The 24,975-nt window shown below is 37.9% G+C and overlaps 1 protein-coding gene across 2 annotated transcripts; it reads right to left on the bottom strand.

Annotated features, from left to right (window-relative positions):
* Window positions 1-424: 424 nt before the first annotated feature.
* On the bottom strand, window positions 425-24,288 carry LOC134627681 (sodium- and chloride-dependent GABA transporter 2-like). Of its 2 annotated transcripts, none has more exons than XM_063473997.1 (15): window positions 24,011-24,288; window positions 23,469-23,662; window positions 23,103-23,237; window positions 14,453-14,593; window positions 14,154-14,253; window positions 12,213-12,345; window positions 10,609-10,743; window positions 10,351-10,454; window positions 9,801-9,925; window positions 9,158-9,270; window positions 8,925-9,062; window positions 8,647-8,749; window positions 6,590-6,690; window positions 5,458-5,628; window positions 425-4,430 (listed from the first exon to the last, which is right to left on the bottom strand). In XM_063473997.1, exons 1-15 carry the CDS (start codon window positions 24,016-24,018, stop codon window positions 4,281-4,283), a joined length of 1,851 nt encoding a protein of 616 aa, XP_063330067.1. In that variant the 5' UTR covers window positions 24,019-24,288; the 3' UTR covers window positions 425-4,280. The 2 variants fall into 2 exon arrangements, with proteins under 2 accessions (XP_063330067.1, XP_063330068.1); XM_063473998.1 differs by lacking the exon at window positions 24,011-24,288 and adding an exon at window positions 23,742-23,977.
* Between the last annotated feature and the right edge of the window lie 687 nt (window positions 24,289-24,975).

The following is a 24,975-nucleotide window of genomic DNA, read 5'->3' as shown; positions in this document are numbered from 1 at the left end:
CTAGCCGCTTACCCTAACCCTAACCATCAAAAATGAATGCCTAACCCTGACCCTGACCCTAAACCTAACCATAACCTAATTGTAACCCTGACACTAAAACCACATTTTGAGTCTCAAAAATGCCTTCAAACTCGTGGGGACCGGGATTTTGGTCCCCACGAGGGCTGATTGTCCCCACAAGTATAGTAAACTACCAATTTTTGGTCCCCATGAAGATGTTAATACCCGTCCACACACACACACACACACACACACACACACACACGCACGCACACACACACACACACACACACACACACACACACTTACCAGTATAGTTAAGCCAGTCTGAATAACTTCTATAACCAACAGCGACATGTATTAAGAAACCTTATGCTGAAAGTGTCAATAAATAAAACATCATAAAAAATTCTGAGCACTCAGTAATATGTGGTTTAATAATCTTTTGCAGACTGTGTGGCTTAAAATACACAAGAAGACTGTTACCTTTACAATCAGGGTGGCAAATTTATTTTAAATATGCAATGAATCCACCAAAATTGTTTTTCTCACAATCAGTATTCCAGAACAGCAGGACAGGAAGCTACTATATCAAACTAGCTCGCCACTGCAAAAGTTTACTTATTTATTATTATTATCATTATTATTATTACTATTATTAATTTTTGTTTTTGCAAAGCCCTGTAAAAAACCTCTGTGCCATGTTAGAAAGGTATTGATGTTAAGTACATAATGCATGCAATTAAAAGGCTTCAAAAATGTTTCCATCAAATAAACTACATGGTGATTGTACATATTCCACAAATACAGAGAGTGTTGTGGGAACAAGCTGATACATCAAACCAAAATGTAGAAGTAATTTGTTGCTTAGAAGTTCACTTAGACTTATGTAATAACAAATTAATAACAAATTACAGGTAATAAAAAACAACAATCCTGTAATAACCTGTATCAACAAATTACAGGTTAATATAAAAACAAATGTGCATAAATAATGTAAATAATATAAAAAAAATATGACGTGGATTGCCACTAGAGACAGATAATAAGAATCATTTTTACAGTTAGATGCAAATATTTTTGGACACTGACATAATTTGATGTTATTTAAGTTGATTATTAAATCATATTAAAGACAATACTATGATGAACCCAGACTTACAGATTTGTAACTTAAATTTAAGGGGATGGACAAAAACACAGCATTAACTGCTGATAAAGAGCCATTTTCATGCATAGTCCACTTTTATCAAGAAATGAAATCTAATTGAAGACAATAAATAATAAATAAAATCCTTATTTTTATACTTCATTGAGAATTCTTGCAGTAAATGGTTACCTGAACCCAGTGATATCACCACTGATTTTCCTCCGTTGTGATGCTTTACTGCAGCTGTCTTGATTTGTGACTTTTTTGTTGGTCTTTAGCGAGTGTAAAGCATAAGCCTGGTGAGTACTTATGCAAAACCCCTGTGATTGCTCCAGGTTATTGTCCACCAGCTTTGCTGCATTTCACTGAACCTGTGCAGAAAGTATAGCTTTGCACATTGTTTTTCAGGTATTGTTATTTTCTTCTGATCATGAGTTTTCCATCGTTTTTTATACCTGTCCTTCTGGTAAGGTAGGAGCTCAGTTTTATCTGTTGATGGTTTTTGGCAAAATCTAATCTAAACGTTCTTTTCTTGAGGCTAAGGAATGTGTTTTAACCAGCTTTTATCTTCTTTTTATGACAGAAGAATAAGAAGAAACTACTTTTGGCTACTCCATTGTGACAAGGGTTCACCACAGCAGGATCCTCAGCATGTTTGATGTGGGAAAGTTTCATGCCAGACAAACCCTGAAGGGATTTATGTCTCTGGCTGGATTCAAACCAGGATCCTTTCAATCATTAAGTGAATGTGTAAACCACTGCACTTTGCAGCCACTTATCTTTATGATAGACTTGGATAATCACATGCCCAGCTTCTGGATAGTCTTCTTCAGCCACAGAAACCATCCTCTTCCATGTGTAGGTCTATCTTGCAGACCTCACCACTGTTTTCTCTCTTTTCTCTGAATTTGACCTTCTAATGTTCTCACTGTCTCTTTAATGACTTTCTAATGTTTTAACAATGTAAAAATCACTAATTCATTTTCACTGGTAGCATCTTTGACTGCATGTTGTAGATTTTCAGCAGCAGCTTAAAATGCAAGTGCCACCTTCTGAACACCCCTCAAACATTTACCTGCTTGATGTATGAAGAATTAATAGAATTAAAAAAAAGAAAAGAAAAAGCACACACATATCAATGAAATGGCTTTAGTGCAATTATAATTGAGCCCCTCAAGATGACGGACAACATATAATTATTGCAAGAATTTGTAAATGATTAAAGCAATATTTTTGTTCAACCCCCAAATTAAATCTCTAAATCCACGTCTACATCAAACTCATAACTGTACGTAACATAAAATCTTCCTACCCACACAGCTAAAATAACAGAAACCGTGTCAGTGTCTAAAATATATGTTGAGCTCACTGTATCCAAATCATTCTTCACTGAATGAACACATCAGCTGCAACTTGATTTTTCTGTTTGTGTTTTTTTCAGATTGTGTTAAAATCTGAGGTCACAGTGCATCTTAGTGGACGGTGATAATTTGCATCTTCTGATCCTTGAACAAGCTGACAGGCTGTAATCCTTTATCCTTTACTGAAAAAAGTGTTGGCAAACTTCACAAACCTTGTTATCTCAAAAGTGTGTTATTGCTCTATGCCTCACAGTGACAAATTATTGCTTATTGTGCACGTTGCAGAGACCTGAGGGCTGTACTACGAAGTAGTTTAACTAATTTTCCCTGTGGTCATTAAAAAAACCAAACAAACCCAAACTCATCATGAGTGGTGTTTGTGGTATATGACACTACGAAGGCAACTGAGATGTTGGCGAGTCAACTCAGTGTTGAGTTGCCTTCATATCGAATGGGAACTTTTGGCACAAGAATATTATATTCATATATTTCTTTCAAAGGGAGCAAGTAACACTTTCAACAACAACAACAACAACAATAAAAAAGGCCATTAAAAATTTTACACTGCCAAGTCAAAAAAACAAGTAGCAGACTCAAATGTTTTATTAGAATACCTTCAAATTTTGATGACAATGCAAATTACCATGGTATCGTTTCATAATCTTAAGCAAGAATTGCACAAATCTTTCACTAAGATCTTGTATTGTGTCAGCTGATTCATGTGTGAAAATGTTGTCTCGTGTTCCACAAACAACTCTGTGCAATATTTGCAATATTTTTTCTTATACTTGACTGTGCAATAATCACTGTGCAATAAACTCACTCAAATGTGCAATCCACTGGTATTCCTATTTATCCATATTATATATTCTGTATTTATATATGTGTATATATGGTATATTTATGCTTATATCCTTACTCTCATTCCCCTTTATTGTATCTGTAACATGCAACTTCTGTCGGTGCTGCGCTACTGGAAACTGAATTTCCCGGAGGAACCCACCCGAGGGATTAATAAAGTTTCATCTAATCTAATCTTTCAGAGTTGCTGAATCCTCGATTTGTCTTCTCAGAATCATGAAAGAAAAAAAAAAACACATTGATGGCAATTCAGTACATCAGCGGTAGTCAGCTGACCACTGATAAGTAGTTTTCCTAAGGCTACACAACTTGTACTGTCTTAACAATGTGGAAATGCTGTTAGCTTCATAAAACTTTTTTTCCCAAGATGAAAAAATTTCATCCTTTTTCCCAAGATGATGGTTCACCATCATCCTCTTACCAGCTTACGGGTTAAATATGGGTGGTTGCTTTTCTTTCTTCCTTTTTTTCTTTTTTGACCAGGCAGTGTAAGACAGATTCAGCATAGATGCAGAAGAAAATTTAGAAAAAAATTTTTCTAGCTGCCTACATTAATAGGCTTATCAATATTATTGCCACATTATTAAAAGTACATCTCAACACAGTTACAATTATGAATTCTATCAATCAGCTGAAATTGTGGCAGTGTTTGTGGCAACCAAACACTGGAATGATTTGAAACTGTTTGCTGCTAGCAAGACAAAAAATGTAGCGGGGAATAAAGTTACCTCGCTAGTCACTAGTCTACACGGTCTCTCAAAACTCGACCTGCTTCGTAGTACATGCCTCTGAACCCTGCTAGAAGTCTTCGGAATTAATGATCTTATCAGTATTTCCTTTACAAAACCTTGAGTTTAAAATAAAATAAAAACATCACATCTGAAAAATTTGTAAAAATGTTATGGTTTTCAGACTTGCATCTCCATCTCAGCTCCACCTCTTCCCTTGTATTCGTTGGCAACAGGAGTAAGAGTTATGTCTGGGTTTAAAGGGCACTGCTCGGGCTGCTTTGCTTTTCTGTGCGTCAAGCTCTGCGGGACGCAAAGCTGCCTGAGGTTCTGTGGAAAGAAGATCAGTTCAGTCCATTTAAAATAAATCATAACTTTTCAAAATGTGCAGAAATGACCAAACACCTATAAAAGCTTCCTCAGTGTTCCTCACTATTGATTAGATTACTGCTAATTTGTTTGTTCTACGAATTTTGAAAATGAACATGTTTACAGTTTAACAGACAGGATGACGCCCTGGAGTCTTCTACTTGATCTGCTGACTGTTCCTCTAACACCAGAATGAACTCAGGACTTGTAATGGAAATGTTTTAATAACTATTAGATGGATTATGATGAGATTTAGTACAGATATTAATGCCCCCACACAGGATGTAGGGGAATAACTTTACTGAGCCCCTGATTTTTCATTATTCTTACATGTTTCCAGATGGATATCTTATCTGAACGACACTGGAGCATTTTTTTTTAACTCAATGACCTTTCAGCCAGTCCAATCTAATGGCGGGCTTTTGGCTTTTCTGGCAGCAAAAGCATATTAAAGTTTAGGGTAATCCATCAGGAAGTATTTTGTTGTCTGGTGCCCAGCTTTGCTAAATAATGTTTTTGGCCTAAGATGAGTTGCTGAACTGTCGGTGTTAATAGTGTCAAAGAGGCTGCAACTTTAAGGAGACTGATGTGAAAAGCTTTTACTTTAAACTACAGAATTGTAAGGTTTAATGCTCTTGAATGTGTTGGGCTGTTAGTTAAAGAAAAGAACATTCTGATGTGCTGGCAGATTAAAAAGCTCATATAGTTTTAGATTTTTAAAATATTTTGTTTGACACCAGTAACAAGAGGAGACATGCACACAGCACTGTTGAATCCAAGCATGGATACTGTTTGGATCCATCCAGTTTTCCCGTCTGTCAACTAGGAAATTGGTCAAATCAACCAGACCGCCACACTACCTTATCCTGACTGCACTTGTCATGGTGGAAAAACATTTAACACTAAACTGAACTGAATTAGTAACAAGATCACCCGGGAGCTTTATGGTGTTTCGGTGGTGCTCCTGTTTTCTTTACGGAGTGCATACCTGCCAAATTGTCCCTTTCATTGTAGTAACTTTAAAGATGATCCACAGAGGAACCAGAAGAACACAGAACAGTCCAAGAAACCAGCCCAAAGCGTACGCCCAGGTCGGATAGACGTAGGTTTTGTTGAACTTGAGAGGCTTGTATCTCACAATTGAAAAGACAAAAGTACCCTGACAGAAACAAAAACAACACAACAATGAAGTTTTGAAATTTTAAAAGAAATTCAGTTTTAGAAAAATCTTTATCATCACCAGTGAAAGTACAATGAGTATAGGTTGCTAAGTATAGGTTATCTAACTACATTTACTCTAAATGTATATGAATACTTTTGTCCACATAGTTTTGTGTTCTCTTCAGTTGGGAATATTTTCCGTGGATTCATTGTTCCTTCATTGTCAGCAAATCTAAAAAAAGGTTTTAAAGAATTTGATTTTTGGTCAAGAAACATCTTGCTTGCACATGCTGGTGTAGGCTCCCACTGTTGTAGGTCCTCTCGTGAAGCACTAAGCACTTTTCCTCCAAACCCCTGTTTTCACTGCTGACATATTTATCTGGCACGATGCTGCACATCATTAACATTTGTCTACAAGTCCTTTAGTTCCTGCTTTGCCTTGCTGGCTGTTCATAGTGTGATAATGTAGGGTCCTTGCATTATGCAATAAAATACATCTTGAGATGACTGTTTTTGTGAACTGTCTCTAAAAAATAATCCTGAAATAAATGAAAACAAACACACACAATAATTAATAATGAAATAAACTATAGTGGCTTTTCTCTTTTTTTTTTTCACTTTTCCTATCTCTCGCCATCATATTTGCATAACTGTCTCATACTAGTGTCAGTGTATCACCAGCAGGGTGCACCCTGCACAGTTTATCACAGAGTCATATGCCACAATCGCATTGGAAGGTTATGGTTCCTCTGTTACTGCATCACACGGCAGCCGGCCACTTTTTTCTCTTCCTTATTCACTTGCATCTCTTGTTCCTTCCTCACCTCAAACTATTTCCTGAACTAGAAGAGGAAATGTTAGCTTTCAACTGTTGTTTGGTGCTTTATCACAAAAGGAGTCCACAAGTTTTCATGAATAAATTAGACTACTTGTGTTCTTAGGAACTCTGTTTCACTCACTAGACACACTGTAGGGGTAACGTAAAGCCAGCAATGCTTCATTAGAGGCCAGGGACGATAACCTATCATGTCTTCAATGTTGTCATAAAGACGATCAGCACCTGAGCAAAACATGAAAAGTTAATAACAAGGTTAGAATTACCACAGTAAATTCTACAAGGACTGATAAAATAATAATAAAATCATAAGAGTTATTAATGAAATAGAATCATAAAATGCTTTCTACAAAGTCAACCAAAACAGTGAAAGTAATTCCTAAATAAGATAGCTGTGCGATGCCAGTAGATGACAACTGATTTTTAACAGTCGTGCAATCAAAATTTGCCAATTTATCTGACATATTATGATTATTGACACCGTGGTGCCAGTGGTTCGGTCCTAGTTGAGCATCACCGTCTCTCAAAGAGTTTAATAACAATATTTACACTTAGATATCAATGAAGATATCAGCTGACATCACAGCTTCAGACATCAAATGTTTTTCTCATCCTAACCAGGAAACACTGTGAGGCAGTCCATAAAGCTTTGTTCATGCATTGCAGATGTGTTTTTATAGTTGAATGTTTAGTGTTCTTTAGATCTTTTGTGTTCATTCACATTCAAAGAATCACTACTTTCAGCTTATTTGGATGCCACAAAGTACACACATAAGGAACACTAAATGCATTCGACAATGACACATTTTTAGTTAAAACACAATGAAAAACAGTAAAACATACAAACATATGACCACATCTTCTCCAGTCTAAATAACCTCAGCACTATCCTGCACATTATCTTTAAGCATCAGTTTCTTTCATCACATGAATAGAAATGTTTCAGGCCATTACTTCTAGTAAATAACGGGCACATTGTACACGTCTTGTACAATTTTAGAGCTAACCAAACCATGCAAAGGTTTGGGCAAGCTTAGCTTGATCTCTCAGATGATTACCAAAGCCTCAGGTTACAAGTTCCACACTTATCTTAGCAGCCAATCAATCAGCAGCCACTGGCTCATCTAAGTAGCTCCCTAATACTTTTAAGATTAAGACAAATGATGCAAGGAAAGTAGGAAAAAGCTATAGGACGGATTTCCAGGTATCTTTAGTTTGCAAGACTATTAACAAATGGTAGTTAAAAGGAACAGTGAAGTTGAGGTGTGAAAGAAAACTGCTTATAGAAAATGAAAGAAAATAAAGCCTCTGTTTAACTACAAAAGACCTCTAGCAACACCTGCCAAACCATAAGACTTTTATGCATAATCAACACTAAATTCAGCGTCAGAGGTTTGTAAGGTTGTATATCTAAATGAGGCTAAATGGAGAAAGTCCTATGGGTACATGAAGTTAAAGCAGAACTTTCTAGCCACAACACATGTCAGCTGTTAAGCAGTAGGATGGATCCATTATGCCTTCAGTTTATGTTTCAGCCAGTGGCAGTAAATACTTTATATTTATAATATTTTTCACAAGGCAAATGTCCAAACATTTGCTAAAAAAAACTAAAAATACAAAGAGCAAAACATCTACAACAACATTTCAATATGAGTAAATAAACAAAAAGTGAGAACCCCACCTGTCACTCTATGTTTCACAGTTTGAGAACCACTGATTTAACGAATGCTTTAGTTAGCAAGAGGGAGATAGCAGGAAATATTAGATGAGCTCTGGAAGAATGCAGTAGTTAGTGGTCATAATTTTAACCTCTAACTAATTTGAGAGCTTTTTTTTTTTAACACTGACTTCACATAATTGTGCTATTGGACTGGGCCTGAAGGGAAAACTCCACCGCAATAGAAAGTGGTTAAAAAGTGAAGCTGCTGGTAAAGTGGTGCTGAGTCAGTACCCACAAGACACGGCTTATTCTTGTGACCCCAGCTGAGCAAGATTCAGAATAGCTGGAATGAACGCCTATACAGTAAGCCTAAATTTTGGCCTTTTAGTAATAAGCAACTCAATAAAAGCAGTCTTAAGTGTATTTTCAATTAATGCGGGATTAGCAGGATTTGAATCAGCTTTCTTAGCCAGATCTGTGCAAACATGCAAGGATTTGGCTCTCGGATTTTAATGACTCACCATATATCCATCCAATCGCTATCGACTGACACACAGAAAGAAGGAGAAGATTGTTTCCACTACACACATAATGATCAAAGAGTTGAAGGAAATACAAACCGCCCTGCAGGAAGACAGAGAGGTTAATTGGTATAGCTAATCAAAGATAAAGACAACAAATGCATGCATACAAATTCAGTTTTGCCTAAAAAGAATTAAGAGTAATGAGCACTGGTCCATTTTTACACCCTACTGAGGGTAGTGTAAAGACTTGTGGGAAAGTTAATCAGAGCTCTCACCTCGGTGACGAGGAGGAGGCCGAGAAAAAAGCAAACAGAGCAGAGGCAGAGCAGCAGCAATTCTCGACGATAAGCTCTTCGAAACACATTGGGGAACATATCTGTCACTGAGGTCATCAAACACTCCAAACTCACAAACTGCAAGAGACACAGACAAATCAAACACATTTACTAAGAACCAAACATTTACAGTGATGAAAAATAAACAGGATTTCTAATGGCTTAATGCAAACCTGTGTATCTGCCCCCAACAAGATGACCATGATGAAGAAACATATAGCCCATAATTGAGGTAAAGGCATCATGGCTACTGCGCGCGGATAGGCAATAAATGCCAAGCCAGGTCCTGTTCAGAAATATTTTCAGTCATTGATGGCAACTTAAATATTTTTGGATAAAACTGCTTACTGCAGCCTTCTCCCAATTTATATTTTAGTTACAGCACTCTAAATGTTTTAAATCTGGACTCACAAATTCTTGCAACATCCTACTGTTAGGCATAATGACCTGATGGCATTCATTTATTTCATTGGAAAGAGTTTAAGGTCAGGAGGATTGTTCAGGATTAAAGGCGGGGAATTACTGTATTAGCCGTGCTTAGCTAAGAGAAGCTAATACAGGAATTTTGTCTCCAAAATTAAATTAAAGCCATTTCCATGCCAAGTAAAAACACAGGCCCAGTTTTTCCATTTAGCATTGTTTTGTTTTGCCTTGATTTTGGTTGTTTGTTTGGTTGGTTGGTTGTTATTTTTTTTTAATTCTTTTTTTTTTTTTTGGGGGGGGGGGGGGGGGGGTATTTTAAAGTGGATTAATAAAACCCACTGACAGTCTAATTACTTCATTAAATATAACAGAGGTTGTGTAATGATTTCCTACCAGAAGCTGCCACTTCTGATATTGGCAGTCCTTGTTCGTAGGACATATATCCCAGAACAGAAAAGATTGCAAACCCTGCAACAAAACTGGATCCTCCGTTAACCAAACACAGAACAAATGTGTCTCTGTGGAAACAAAAGAAGAAAACACACAGCATTCAACAAAGAGCAAAACAAGAAACACACTTAAAGCAAAAGCAGCTGTTTAAAATGTTGAAGTATGAAAAAAAGTACCTTGCTGCCCAAGATATTAAGTAAGAAGGAAAAAGTTGTACAGGATTTGAGCATTATGTAAACTTTTTTTATTAACTGTTCCATAATCAAGGAATGTCATAAACAGTCTGCATGTTATTAAGAAAGCCTGTGCCGTTTTATGAATGTATCACTTTGGTGCTCCCTGCTGGCTATTCTAAAACTAAGCGGCCAGTGATTAAATAACGTTGAAAACATCTGTTTAGTGCAGTTTTATCTTGTCATAACAATAAGATTACTAGAATTTTTGAGCATATATTTTTTTAAATTTAAGAACATGGGAGGGGGAGCGTACTCACTTGTAACAATCATTGTTATACTTATTGTAACTGCCCAGAGCCGTCAAACTCCCCTGACAAATCCCAAAGGAGAAAAGAACTTGTGCACCCGCGTCCATCCAAACCTGATGCCAACACACAGATATCAGTTTACTCATCACTAAATGACGATATTCAATTTGTAAAATGTAGGTATTTTAGTGTTTAGGCTTCTGTGGGTAGTGTGCAAGCTTGCAGCTTTTCTTGGTATTGACACATTGTTTTGATCTTATTACTTACTTGAGGGTCCACCAACCTTGTGGGGTCAGGATACAGGTAAAAAGCTAAGCCGTTTATGGCTCCTGGTAAAGTGAGTCCACGAGCTAACAGAACCACCAACATCACGTAGGGAAAAGTGGCCGTAAAGTAAACTACCTGTCAACAACAAGGAAATGCATGGTTCAAAGCAGACATCACAGGGACATTGTAAAGCTTGATGTTCTTTGGTGTAAGAAAACATTTTTTGCCATCTAAACGTATTTCAGACAATACATTCCTCATTTGTGCCATAGTATTGTGTCTCTTTTTTTGCTTGCAAAATGAGACATGACTGCTGTCTGCATTTAGGTGTAACTACTAAGAAGACAGGCAATCGCCAGTGCTACCCCTCAGCCTCATAGTGGACACACTTATGGTATGAAAATTCTACGTTGCCTCACTCCTGGTTTTCGAATTCACAAACTGAGGTTCCATACTACACACCGACAATACTCCATCAGCATTTTATGGGTGAGGAGTAAAACAACACAGACACACACTGTCTCTAAGTGAAGGAAAAACCTGAATAAATGTGTATAGACTGATATTGTGCTTAAGTGTCCTGTGAAAAATGCTGAACATGCTACATCAAGCTCTATTTTGGATTAAGATGTGAAAGGAAAAATATGTAAGTGATCAAGATCATCATAAAATAGAGTATAAAAGTTCAAGAAAGCATTTGTGAACAATCTGAATTAACATTTCTGTGGTCTGGTCTTTATTCAAGCCACTATTGTCGATACTCAACCTAAATAATCTGTTCTACTTATGTCTATGATGAACATTATACTTTTTTATTTGTAATTGAAGCTACAAAAAAAATTGTGACCTTGTAACCCATAGATCCGCTTTTAGTAACCGTGAGCAATCATTCCTACCAATAAAATGAAACAGGCCATGCCACAGCATCTTAGTATCAAATCATTTTCTTCTTTTTCAGCTATTTCTGCTGGTGCTTGTGTGCTAACAAAGCAACCCAAAATCACGATGCCCCCTCCACCATGCTTCACAGATTGGATGAGGTATACATCGCCCTTTTCCTCCAAATACATCCCTGTGCCTCCTCCCAAAGAGTTCAGATTTAGTTTGATCTGTTCACAGAACATTAAACAATACTGGAACCATGTGATCTTTGAAACTTAAGAGGGGGTTGCTGTTACCTTAGGTTCTTACTCATCTCTTTTAGAATTGCGCAGTAGTGTAATCTACACAGGAAGCCACTCCCAGGGAGAGTACCAGCAGGCCTGAACTTTTGCCTTGTTACATCCTGATAAGCTTGTAAGTATTTCTGTATTGTCCTGCTAAGGTCCTATAAAGGTTCTTTTGATTGAAGTATATGTTCACACCAACAAATTTATATGAGAAGATTAAACTTTCAGCAACCAGACCTTGGATGTGACTCTGATCATTTTCTTTTCAGTGACCAATTAAAACAATCCTGGTATTTTCCAAGGGTTCACAAATTTATTCTTGCAATGTTACTTCAAAATGTACCGTAGATGTGATAGTAGATGTATAAACTGTGTTGACAGAACTTATTTTCTAAATGCAGACTAATAAATCATATTTTAAAGATGCTGCTCTACCTTTCCAGTGGACTTCACTCCTTTCCAAACACAGAAGTAACAAATGATCCATGCCAGTAAGAGACACAAGGCCAAATCCCACCTCAGGCTACCAATCTCCTCAATCCCTTGAGATATACCCAGTACTCTTCTCCTGAAAAGAAACCCATATTATTTGTTAAAATGACAGCCATTTGGGCGCAAAAATCTTTTGTCACAACTACTGTAAGTGATAACAGAGTTGACACAATGCAAATGTTACAATATTTATTTACAATAAACCAGAAAGTCAGTTATATAGTTGCCCATTAGCCAGACACTAACCTCCCTTATTTACCTATATAGGTATAAAATGCATATAATTTGAACAAATTCAGTGGACTCAAATCTCACAACCTAAAATATGTTCAAGGTATTTATTTAGAATGCAATTCTACAGATAGTCTTTTAGTTCTGATACGTCTTCTTTTATCCACTTGTCCAATTACAACAAAAATGTATTTTTGTGACAGGCTGCTAGTCACAAAGTGCCTAAAGATATCATTTCAGAGTTAGGTGCTTTTTCTCCACCTAAATGATTGACAGGCCAGTGTTTAGTAGTTAGTAACACAGCAACAAAGAAGCAACAAAGAAACACTTTGAAAGACTTTCAGCTGGGAAAACTATTGCTTGAGCACTTAAAAAAAACAAAAACAAAACAAAAAACAAAACTACAATAAAATCTGGCAACTTGGAAAAATATAAACAATGAGGGGTGGCTCAAGACATTTGCACAATACTGTAAAATCCCAAATACTGGAACCTTGATTTAATCAATTAATGTATCAAATGATACAGTGCAATACTTATACTGTAAACACCACAGATGAAAGGAATCAGATATTATTATACTTTTATTATATCCAGTAAATTACATGTTACTGTCATGGAGTTAAAATGATAAGGTGTTATAATCACTGTAAATGACTCATTTTGCATTGTGTTGTTTGGTGGTTGCTAGGCAACATGATGAATCATAATACGTAATATAGATAAGAACTTTTAGCAGCCAAGTTTGGTTGCATAACTTATGACCATGTAAGAGGAGTTTGTGAACAAACTGATACATAGAGATTTGCTGCATTATAATAAGATGTGTGAAGCCACTGGTTGGCTGTAACCAGTCATATCAGGGGCAACTTAAACTCATTCAGCACCAAGTATTTAAGTTCAGGACTGTTGTGAGTATATGATCAGTAGTAATCTTGGCCACGAAAGTATCAGCATGCCATACCACTGATCACATTACTGATGTCAGTACATTTATGACATACATGGTGATAAGAAGGCACCAATCATACCTTCCTAATATTGACTATATCAATAGGACCACTCCTTCCATAATCGTGACCAACAGTATCATGATTAAAATCATCCAACAGCACAAAGGTGGTATGCTGTGTGTGGTACAAAGTGATATTTCAAGCAGTCACATAATTTGATATTTGGTGAGTTCGTAACTTTTATCAACACTGAGAATCGAGACTGCTTACAGCTGTGTACAGCCGCGTGTTATGACTAAACACGATATGACCTAATCAGTATCTGAATAATACAACACAAAAATGACTTGATGGTATTATCGCCAATTATCAGCATCCATCCCAAAAAGGATCTTACATCTGTACCAGATTACAAGAACACATCTAAAGACAGTAAATAGATGGATGATCCAGATTAACAATCAGGAAATTGTATTTGGACTGATTATGTAGTGTGGTTACCATGTGTATACAGATTGCCTACTCTGATAACTATTGAGAAATAATGAGCAGCTATTGGTTAACCAGTATGGAAATGCTGCTTTCCAATAACTCAAATATATGTTGTTGAAATTTAGGGACTGATGGCTTCAGTGTTCAGCAAAAATCCACCAGAGGTAAATCCATCTACCGAGGTCAGACACATGTCATTTACACTTACTCCCAGAATTCTGTTGCCGGTGTTGTTGCCTGTGTTGTTGCGTTTGCAGCTGCTGTCCAGTTGAATGACGCATTTGCTTTATCAAATTCAAAACAAGACTCTGACAAAGAAAAAAGCAGAGCCATGTCAACAAAGTTTAATCTATGTTTGATAAAAAAGATATTAGAGACTATACATTTCTCAAGCACAAAATGACCTCACTGTCATATGAGATTCCCCAAATCATCTAGATCACCATGTCAATAACCTTGAAATAAAGAATGACCACAGTGAAACCTTCCTTCGCTTTGAATAGCTACCTGTATTCCAGGAATTCCTGCAGCTAGCCCATGGAATCTCAGCACTGAAGGATGAAAAGAGGTAGAAGAAAGCCCATGCCTGGATCACAATGTATGAAACAGCAGCATATGCAATCACTATCTGGGTTGCATATCCAATACCTGAGAAGATAAAGTGCAGTCAGTATATATAAAAAGGCAATTAAATTATACTGCAGCATATGGAGTAAATTTCAATGGCATCCAAAACATTTAATGTACTTTTGTATTTTTTTTTTTTTAAACCTGCCCTGCAAGAGAGTTTCACAGAACTATCTGGAAAGTAGTTGTTGGAAATTATTTTGAAAATAATGGTGCTAACATCAGTCCAAAGTAAGAGGGACAGAGAGGTGGTGACAGTCTGGGAAAGCTAATTCATTACACAATGCATTGTTGTTTAAAAAATGTTTTAGAACCAACCAAGAGAAGGTTTGACTGAATGCCCACTGCATGTAAAAAAAAAAAAAAAAAAAGCCCTCCATAAAACTAGAAGATCTTACTATTATCACGGATTGAAGGAAATAGGAACCACCCTATGTTTCTCTTCAGCGCTGTAGCCAGGCTGACAAAAAGTCAGAGCACTGTTAAGCCAACCATTCCTTTAACGTTAACTAGTAATGACTGCATGAACTTCTTCACAAATTAAATTTTAACCGTTAGGAAAAAAATGACTCATAATCATTTCACAGATGTAACATTATCTACAGCTACCTTCAGTATCATTGATGGAGTCTTTTTCTCCAATTGATCTTTCCGAGTTAACTTCAGTAATTACTTCCTCCAAACCATCGACGTGTCTTTTAGACCCCATTCCTCCTGCCATTAACGTGTGTCAATGTTTCACTCTTAAATATGATGAGCCTAAATCTATTTACCAGCTATGTACCATGCCTTCAAGCTGGCAGTAGTCATCCTAGGTAAGGCCTATTTCCAACTTTCTTTTTATCTCACAAATCCTTGATAGAGTAGTTGTCAAACAGCTAACAGATCATCTGCAGAGGAATGGTTTATCTGAAGAGTTTCAGTCAGGTTTCAGAGCTCATCACAGCACAGAAACAGCTTTAGTGAAGGTTACAAATGATCTTCGTATGGCCTCTGATAGTGTACTCATCTCTGTGCTTGTCATTGACCTCAGTGCAGCATTTGATACTATAGACCATAACATTTTATTACAGCGATTAGAGAATGCTGTGGGTATTAAAGGCACTGCGCTGCAGTGGTTTGAATCATATCTGTCTAATAGACTCCAATTTGTTCATATAAATTGAGGCTCCATTTTGGAAAAAATATCCTATACAGTGTTCGAATTAGTATGAGCTGTATGATAGTCAAGGATAAACCCAGTGCGCTTAGTGATTGGAAGTATGCCCAGTTTTTTTTTTAAAAAGTTATCTGCTCATTACAGTACACACACTCATAACTGTCCTTTGAGAAGCCTGTAGAAGGAAAAGTGTTATTGTGTGACAGTTTTAAGGCAAAGGAGGGTCTGATTAACAAAATTTAATAAAAAGCTCACTGGGGACTTCCCCCTTCGAGCCCTTGCATGAAACCTTGTGCGATGCAAAAGCGATGCTTTTGGTCCCTTGCAAGAACAAACGCTCCAGTTCTTGACTGTTCCTTATTTTTGTTTAGTTTTATTCTGACAGTTTGGTCCAGTTGCTCAGGTGAACTCCGTATTAACTGGATTAATGGGACAAAGGTGGACAGGATGAACAAAAATGGTACAGATACATTTGTACATTTCTCAGCAAAAACACCCAGGTACTGGTATAGTTTGGACATAGTACCAAGTGGCCCCGGCAGTGTGACACCACAGTTGCATGACATGACACAACGCAGACCAGGACCTTACACAGACATCCAAAACACAATAGGCATACACTGCACCATGTATTACAAAGACGACCCGGGCTCAGATGCAGCTTATGAGCAGAAACCTCTTCAAACCCAAAGTGCCCCTTTATTCCTCACAGCTTTATATTGGAAGGGAGCATAATGGTGGCCTGTAAATTAGGCCCTGAAGAAAAAGGCCAGTACAGAGGATTTGAAGCTCCTAACATGTCATTAGTGAAAAGGAAAATTGAGAGGTGGCAGGATTTAGAAGCCTTTGTAACAAGATTTGAGGAAACAAGGGATTGGACTGAAGAAAAGAGACACCCAGGCGTGCAGTACTCTCCCTCTTTGAAAGCATATGTTACCAGGTTAAACTGGAGCACACAAATAAGAAAAGAAATACATCTAGATGATCGGGGATAGTGACAGGTATCCATGGTTTTCTTACAACAGCAGAGGAGAAATCACTCAAAGACATTCCAGACACATTGTGGTCAAAGGGGTCCACGAATGTTGGACATATTAAAGGAATAGAACCAGTAAAAATAACCCCTAAATCATTTTATAGGTCTCACCAAAGACAGTACCCAGTAAAAAAAGAAGCAGAAGATTTAAATCGAAGATTTAAAGAAGGCAGGGGTAAAAGAGTGCCCAGATTCCATGTGTAATACACCTGTTTCCTGTAAAGAAAGCATCCCTATCACAAAGATGGAGGTTAGTGCAGGACCTCCAAGCAGTAAGGCTACAATGGCCACACAATGATCAGACAAAAATGTATGGCTAGACTGAATGTTTTGGATAGCCCCACAGTCTAAAGTCTCCAATTGCTTAGGAGGGTGCCTTTCAAACTGGACAGTAATAATAGTCCATCAGTTCTGAGATGTTTTACTGCTGTTCCGAAACTCTTCAGTCACTTATGATACTAATTGTCACACTCACCACTACCTGTTTCCTGCAGGTCCCTCGTGATGTAGAACCATATCCCGGAAACTACACCTGCTTCACAAGGGCTGATGGAAGCTGGAACTTGGGTTACTGACACTGATGCACGTGGAACATGCCAGTTGTTAAAGCAATAAACTATACTTCACGCCACTCCACTGGGCTCATCTGTATGAACTTCAGATTAAAGGAATGCTTCTTGCAGTCTCTTATTAGCAATTAGCAATTGTCAAGTGTTTTCTGTCTGTGAGGTGCCCACACTTGAAAAAGACCAGACTTTGAATTTCACTCAAATTTATTTCTGACCAGTTTCAGGATCATGCAGTCAATAAGGTAGTTAGATAACTAGGTAGAGCAGGTAGTGGGCAGGAGGAGGAAGAGAAGAGTAACAGCCACACCTACTAGGTCAGCGCGACAGCAATAGTTCATTGTCCCCTAGCTTCCATCACGGGTTCACTGCTTATAAGATTAAGTGACTTAAATATAAATTATATTAGAATATGTCAGTTGAAAGCAAGTGTAAGTGCAGAGAAGCTCAGCCGAAAGATCAGGTGTCATTTGTTTCCACAAACATATTCCATATACCAGAGATACAAAGAAAAATGTCCCAGGGCTTTGACTTGAATCCCATGACACACTTCCAAATAGGCAACTGCAAACGTTGCTGGCGGAAAAATAGCACGCCAAATACTTATTTTGGACTATATATTATTTTGTCATATAAAACAAATTTCACTGTTTTGACTAATAATTTATATGTTTTCTTAAAATACAGCAGCTGACATTTTTGCTTTGACATTTTGTCATCCAATGCAATTAACTTAATGCGCTTTCAAGCTTTTAGATAACAAGAAGTTACTCTAATATGCCTTGGCTTTTTTCGAGTTGAAATACATCGTAGAACCTTTAGCACTACTTATGGAAGTATTTAAATGATAATGTAGAAATATATTTGCGTCTGCATGCATACTTTTGACCCTGTGTAGATTACAGAAAATCCTAAATAAATTCAAACTTGTTTACCCAATTCTTGTTTTTTAAGGCCATTAAAGATGTACAGTGGGTACGGCATTTTTGCAGATTTATTAAAAAAGAAAAACTGAAATATCACATGGTCCAAAGTATTCAGACCCTTTGCTGTGACACTTATTCATTTAACTCAGGTGCTGTCCATTTTGTCTGATCATCCTTGAGACGCTTCTACACCTTCATTTGAGTCCAACTGTGTTTGATTATACTGATTGAACTTGATTAGGAAAGTCACACACCTGTCTATATAAGACCTTACAGCTCACAATGCATATTAGAGCAAATGAGAATCATGAGGTCAAAGGAACTGCCTGAAGAGCTCAGAGACAGAATTGTGGCACAGAGCTGCCTAAGGTTACAAAAAATTTCTGCTGCACTTAAGGTTCCTAAGAGTATAGGGGCCTCCATAATCTTTAAATAGAAGATGTTTGGAATGACCAGAACCCTTCATAGAGCTGGCCGTCCGGCCAAACTGAGCTATTGGGGGACAAGAGCCTTGGTGAGAGAGGTAAAGAAGAGCCCAAAGATCACTGTGGCTGAGTTCCAGAGATGCAGTTGGGAGATGGGAGAAAGTTGTAGAAAGTCAACCATCACTGCAGCCCTCCACCAGTCGGGGCTGTATGGCAGAGTGGCCCGACGGAAGCCTCTCCTCAGTGCAAGACACATGAAAGCCAGCATGGTGTTTGCTAAAAAAAAAAAAGCTGCAGGGACAGGACGACTGGTTGCAATCGAGGGAAAGATGAATGCTGCCAAGTACAGGAATATCCTGGACATAAACCTTCTCCCGAGTGCTCAGGACCTCAGACTGGGCCGAAGGTTTACCTTCTAACAAGTCAATGACTCTAAGCACAGAGCTAAAATAACGAAGGAGTGGCTTCACAACAACTCCGTGACTATTCTTGAATGGCCCAGCCAGAGCCCTGACTTGAACCCAATTGAGCATCTCTGGAGAGACCTAAAAATAGCTGTTCACCAACATTTACCATCCAACCCGACAGAACTGGAGAGGATCCCCAAATCCAGACGTGAGAAACTTGTTGCATCTTTCCCAAAAAGACTCATGTCTGTATTAGATCAAAAGGGTGCTTCTACTAAATACTGAGCAAAGGGTCTGAATACTCAATATTCAATTCACACCATGTTTTGGTGTGGTAAAGATATAACAGCTGGTGCAGCTGTTCTTTAGCAAGCAGATTGGGTTGGTGAGGAATTGATCATTTATATTCAAACACTAAACAGAGGTCTATCTGACACACTTATATAATGGACATACTGCAAAGGGTGTAGTAAAAGTAATGCTTACACATTTAACCTTTTGATCATGATCAAAATGATAAAAATAGACTCACAGTTATGTAACAAGGGCAACGTCTGTTCAATCATGTTTTTGATTTGATTAGATGCATCTAGTGATATTCTGTACTTCCTTGGATATTTTAGAAAACCAAAATCAATTGACTACTGTAAAATAAAACACTGCTAAAAGCTGTACTGTGCACCTGTTTAAAAAAAAAATATAGCACTACATCATTTGAATTGGGTTGACACCTGGGCTGTTGCGACATCTTGATTCTTTTCATTTTTAGCCATTTTGTTGTAGATTTGTTGTTGTCTTTAGGATCACTGCCTTTCTTGTTGTCCTTGTTGATGACCCAAATTGAACCAAGCTTTAGCTGTTCGACAGATGACCTCACATTTGACATTTAACAGAGGAGTTCATGAGTTAATTCGGGACTCTGTGACTACAATTTGCCCAGGTCCTACTACTACAAAATATAGCATATATTTGTGCTGATATGCAGTGTTTGGTTTTCTCAACAAAAACATCACATTGTTCCAGAAGTCTTGTGGTTTAGTCAAATGCAACTTTGCAAACCTAAGCTGTGCTGCCATTGGCTTTCTCCTGTCAACATTTCCAAACAAGTCATACTCCTTCACTCTTTTTCTAATTGAACCGTCATGAGCTTCAACATTTAGCAGGGCAACTGAGGACAGTAGAGTCTGAGGTGTAGCTCACTGGGTTTTTCAGCAGTTTCTTCTTTGGATTGCATGGACTGACACTGGAGTGAATTTGCTGCTACGTCCACACCTTATTGCTCCAGACCAGAAAACTGCCAAAACTTCGGCTTTTATAGAAGTGCTCACTCTTGCTGATGCTCGGTCAATCAAGCACACTTGAATAGCAGCACCTGTCTGCTAATTATCCTCTTAAGTCTTATCAAAGCAGTAAGGGTGTACTGCGTACATTATGCTGTGTGAGCAGCATGATGTATAATTTCATGTTTTTCCTCCTTTAGTGTATGTGACAAGAAGACGCCTCAGGTGCAGAACTCAAGATGCCAAGCTTTAAATTCTCATAGACGTGAGAATTTTAAGCTAGGGTTAAACTTGCCCTTCAGGGAATATTGACACCTTTGTGTGGTAGAACTGACTTTTTTTTTTTTAAGTGTTTCAACATCTCTGCCATATTCATGAATGGAAGGGGTGTGAGTCGCCTTCATAAATCAAGTCAACTTGATTTGTATGGCACTAGTCAGACATAAGGTAATTCAGAGTGCTTTACAGCAGGATAAAAGAGGAAAACAAAAAGATATTTTAAATATATAAAGTATACTGTATATGGATACATGTCATGATGTATAGCATGCACAAACAATCATGACAGTAATATAACAACAAGCAAAAATCTAACACTTTCCCATGTTCACATATATCTTGTTATATATATTTATGTCCTGATGTGTACTATCGACCATCTACTGTAGATGTTATTGTCACAATGAATCTAGGTGGTTTTCCACTACAACCTCAGTAAGGGCAATGTCAAAACAGTGCTAAAACTATGGGAAGAGCCAACCCTCCACAAACATGCCTTGTAATGACTAATCTTTAAACCATATGTGGATACAAGGATCCAACCAGCAGGAGTTACAGCAAATAAAAGGTTAAGAAATCTATATGAGTGGTTAAAAAAGACGGAAGCAATGACTGGCTCCGTCCCAAAGTGTGCACCTCTCCTCTGAGTTGCAAAATGTGTCATGTGGAGTACTACGAGATAGAGACTTGTACACAACATCCATCAGGTTTTTCAGGAGTCAGTCAGTTTTCTTTTTGAGACACACCTTATAATTTTCACAGATGATTCATGTACAGTGGCTTGCAAAAGTATTCGACCCCCTTGAACTTTCCCACATTTTGTCACATTACAGCCACAAACATGAATCAATTTTATTGGAATTCCACGTGAAAGACCAATACAAAGTGGTGTACACGTGAGAAGTGGAACGAAAATCATACATGATTCCAAACATTTTTTTACAAATAAATAACTGCAAAGTGGGGCGTGTGTAATTATTCAGCCCCCTGAGTCAATACTTTGTAGAACCACCTTTTGCTGCAATTACAGCTGCCAGTCTTTTAGGGTATGTCTCTACCAGCTTTGCACATCTAGAGACTGAAATCCTTGCCCATTCTTCTTTGCAAAACAGCTCCAGCTCAGTCAGATTAGATGGACAGTGTTTGTGAACAGCAGTTTTCAGATCTTGTCACAGATTCTCGATTGGATTTAGATCTGAACTTTGACTGGGCCATTCTAACACATGGATATGCTTTGTTTTAAACCATTCCATTGTTGCCCTGGCTTTATGTTTAGGGTCGTTGTCCTGCTGGAAGGTGAACCTCCGCCCCAGTCTCAAGTCTTTTGCAGACTCCAAGAGGTTTTCTTCTTAGGTGGACGGCCTTGTCTTGGTAGGTTTACAGTTGTGCCATACTCCTTCCATTTCTGAATGATCGCTTGAACAGTGCTCCGTGGGATGTTCAAGGCTTGGGAAATCTTTTTGTAGCCTAAGCCTGCTTTAAATTTCTCAATAACTTTATCCCTGACCTGTCTGGTGTGTTCTTTGGACTTCATGGTGTTGTTGCTCCCAATATTCTCTTAGACAACCTCTGAGGCTGTCACAGAGCAGCTGTATTTGTACTGACATTAGATTGTACTGACATTAGATTACAGACAGGTGCACTCTATTTAGTCATTAGCACTCATCAGGCAATGTCTATGGGCAACTGACTGCACTCAGACCAAAGGGGGCTGAATAATTACACACACCCCACTTTGCAGTTATTTATTTGTAAAAAATGTTTGGAATCATGTATGATTTTCGTTCCACTTCTCACGTGTACACCACTTTGTATTGGTCTTTCACGTGGAATTCCAATAAAACTGATTCATGTTTGTGGCTGTAATGTGACAAAATGTGGGAAAGTTCAAGGGGGCCGAATACTTTTGCAAGCCACTGTATGTGCTGGGGACAGACATGAGAAGCTTTTCTTTTTGGCAGTGAACATAACTGATTTCTTTGTTCTCAAGTCAACAAGTTATTTTGCAATTCTCTGAAGAACGCATAATCTCGACCTTGATGTTTTTTTTCTCAGGGAAATGTTCTGTGTCAATCAGATATGCCAGATCTGTCAAAGAACACACATGAACTAGTGCAGTAGGTGAGACAGCACAACAGTCTCGACACTGTAAGATACGATACATTACTCACACTTGTGCTCTGAACAAAGTTAAGTAAAGCTACAAAACTTTTTTTGTGCTCGGAGGACTTACTTCATGGTTTCCATACATAACCATACATCACTCCAAAAAATAAAACATATTATTTGAGTTATTGTTTTTCACGTAAATTTATTTAACATGCAATTCCCAAAAAGTAATGTGCATTTTTTTATGTGAAACTAAAGGACAATTCAACTGTTGGTAAAGAGGGCATGTTTTCATACAGTATCAACTCTCACTTACATATTTCAGCTTTTTTTATACACTGACCTTCAAACAAGGGGCAGAAGTGCCTCCAGCAGGTAATACATCCCTGAGATGTGAACTGTCCCATGGCTGTTTCCAGGAGGAACATTGGGATGCCACAAGCAAGCAGAAACAGGACGTAGGGAATCAGAAATGCACCTGAGAGTAGAAACACGAGGATCATTACACAAATATGCCACAAGATTTCGCTTGGGGCAAATCTCTTCAAGCATTACCCTTCATGTTCACATATCAACAATTTTGAGAGGATGACAGAAAAGCGGAGGGGATATATATATATATATATACACATATATATATATAACAATATTTATGTGTGAAGGTTAACTTTTTTCTCTCACTGATAATAAATATGTTTGATCTGCATACCTCCCCCATTTTTGTAGCACAAGTAGGGGAACCTCCAAAGGTTTCCCAGGCCAACCAATGTTCCTGCTACAGCCAGCAGAAACTCCAACTTGCTCGCCCACTGGCCGCGGTCCAGCAACTGAGTCTTCTTCATGAGACCTTTTTCTTGCCCGGGTACGTCTAGGCTGCTTCCTTTAAGAAATTCCCTCGGCATGCTGAGAAAGTCAGTAGCAAATTAAGTTGTATTGTTTTTTTTGTTTGTTTGTTTAAAAAAAACAATACAAAAACCCTCACCCCAATGTCCTTCCACTTCCTCCACACTTATAGGACAACTGCTGTCAAACCTTTAAAGCTCTCATTCACGCTGACAGAGAGCTCTGGGGGTTTTATTGCACACATTCAGAACTTCTCAGCTGATTATTTGGCATTGCTTATAAGCTTAATTTATTCATTCATTGAACTTAAGCTCGTAGGATAATCGGGAATTGAACTGGCGACAGAGTGCTGCCGCATTTTTGTCGTTAAAGCGTACAGCGCAAAAGAAAAACGCGGTGAACACTTACCTCTCCATCACCAAACTCCCGCCCCCAAGAGCCCCTTTCCAGCCCCAGAAAACTGATCAGTATTCCTCTCAGCCGCTTACACCGCAAGAGCTCTACACAGTAAACATGTCATGAACAGAGCCAAAGTGAGAAACAAAGTAACCGTGGTTTGCTTTAACTCCTCTGACCCAATTATTGCCGGACTGACCTGCACGTTACGCATTAGAAAAAAAAAGGTTTGGCTGTGACAAAGATCCGATCTAATGCCACTTCCCTGCTGTATTTTTCCACTCAGACAGGAAGACCTTGAGTGTATAAGATTAGCACTTTGGCTAATAACTAAAGCAAAGCAGCTGAGCCGTCTCTGTTAATGTCATGTGCTGTAAAGAGACCTCGCTGAGCTGCCAGCTGGAGGATTTGTAGCAGTGGTTCATACATCACATGAAAGCAATATAAACATTTCTGTATGCAAATAGGCATGCGGTGGGAATGACTGAACGTATAGTGTGCACCTTGTGTTATTGCATGGCATCTATAATTAGATGCAGGTTCTGCTTCACATCTGTACACGTGCAGCTGCTTTAATTTCCTTTCTGAATGTATTTCTCTGAGCTCTGAATATGTTTTCTATGAATAATTTACTACATTGATATTGCTACTGATAAATATTTGTTTTTTACTCTATTTACTTGTCTTCTAGTTGCTGCACTCCCCACTACTCTGACACATAAATGGTATCAGTAAAGCTAAACCAGTCTCAGCATTATAATTAGACTGCAGACATGGATCCTGAAATGTGCTCCTGTAACATTTCCTTTCAATTAAATATAGTGAGACAGAGATGTCATTTAATATGTTTTCAAGTGCTGCATTTCATTTATATTTAAAAATATGTTAGTAAATGTAATAAAAATACTCTTATTCAGACTTGTGTACACATTAATAACTGTGTTGTTATTTCATCTTTAAATGGCAATATTGTAAAT

The sequence above is a fragment of the Pelmatolapia mariae genome, linkage group LG5, assembly GCF_036321145.2.
Source record: "Pelmatolapia mariae isolate MD_Pm_ZW linkage group LG5, Pm_UMD_F_2, whole genome shotgun sequence".
Taxonomy (NCBI): Eukaryota; Metazoa; Chordata; class Actinopteri; order Cichliformes; family Cichlidae; genus Pelmatolapia; species Pelmatolapia mariae.
Note: the sequence above shows the minus strand (reverse complement) of the source record. Positions and strands in the feature narration are given on the sequence as shown.

Coding starts and splice junctions, on each gene's coding strand:
- LOC134627681 (XM_063473997.1), bottom strand. Junction 23,238..23,468: donor GTGCTACAAAAATGGGGGAG/GTATGCAGATCA, acceptor TTCTACTCTCAG/GTGCATTTCTGATTCCCTAC. Junction 9,063..9,157: donor TGTTGGGGGCAGATACACAG/GTTTGCATTAAG, acceptor TGTCTCTTGCAG/TTTGTGAGTTTGGAGTGTTT.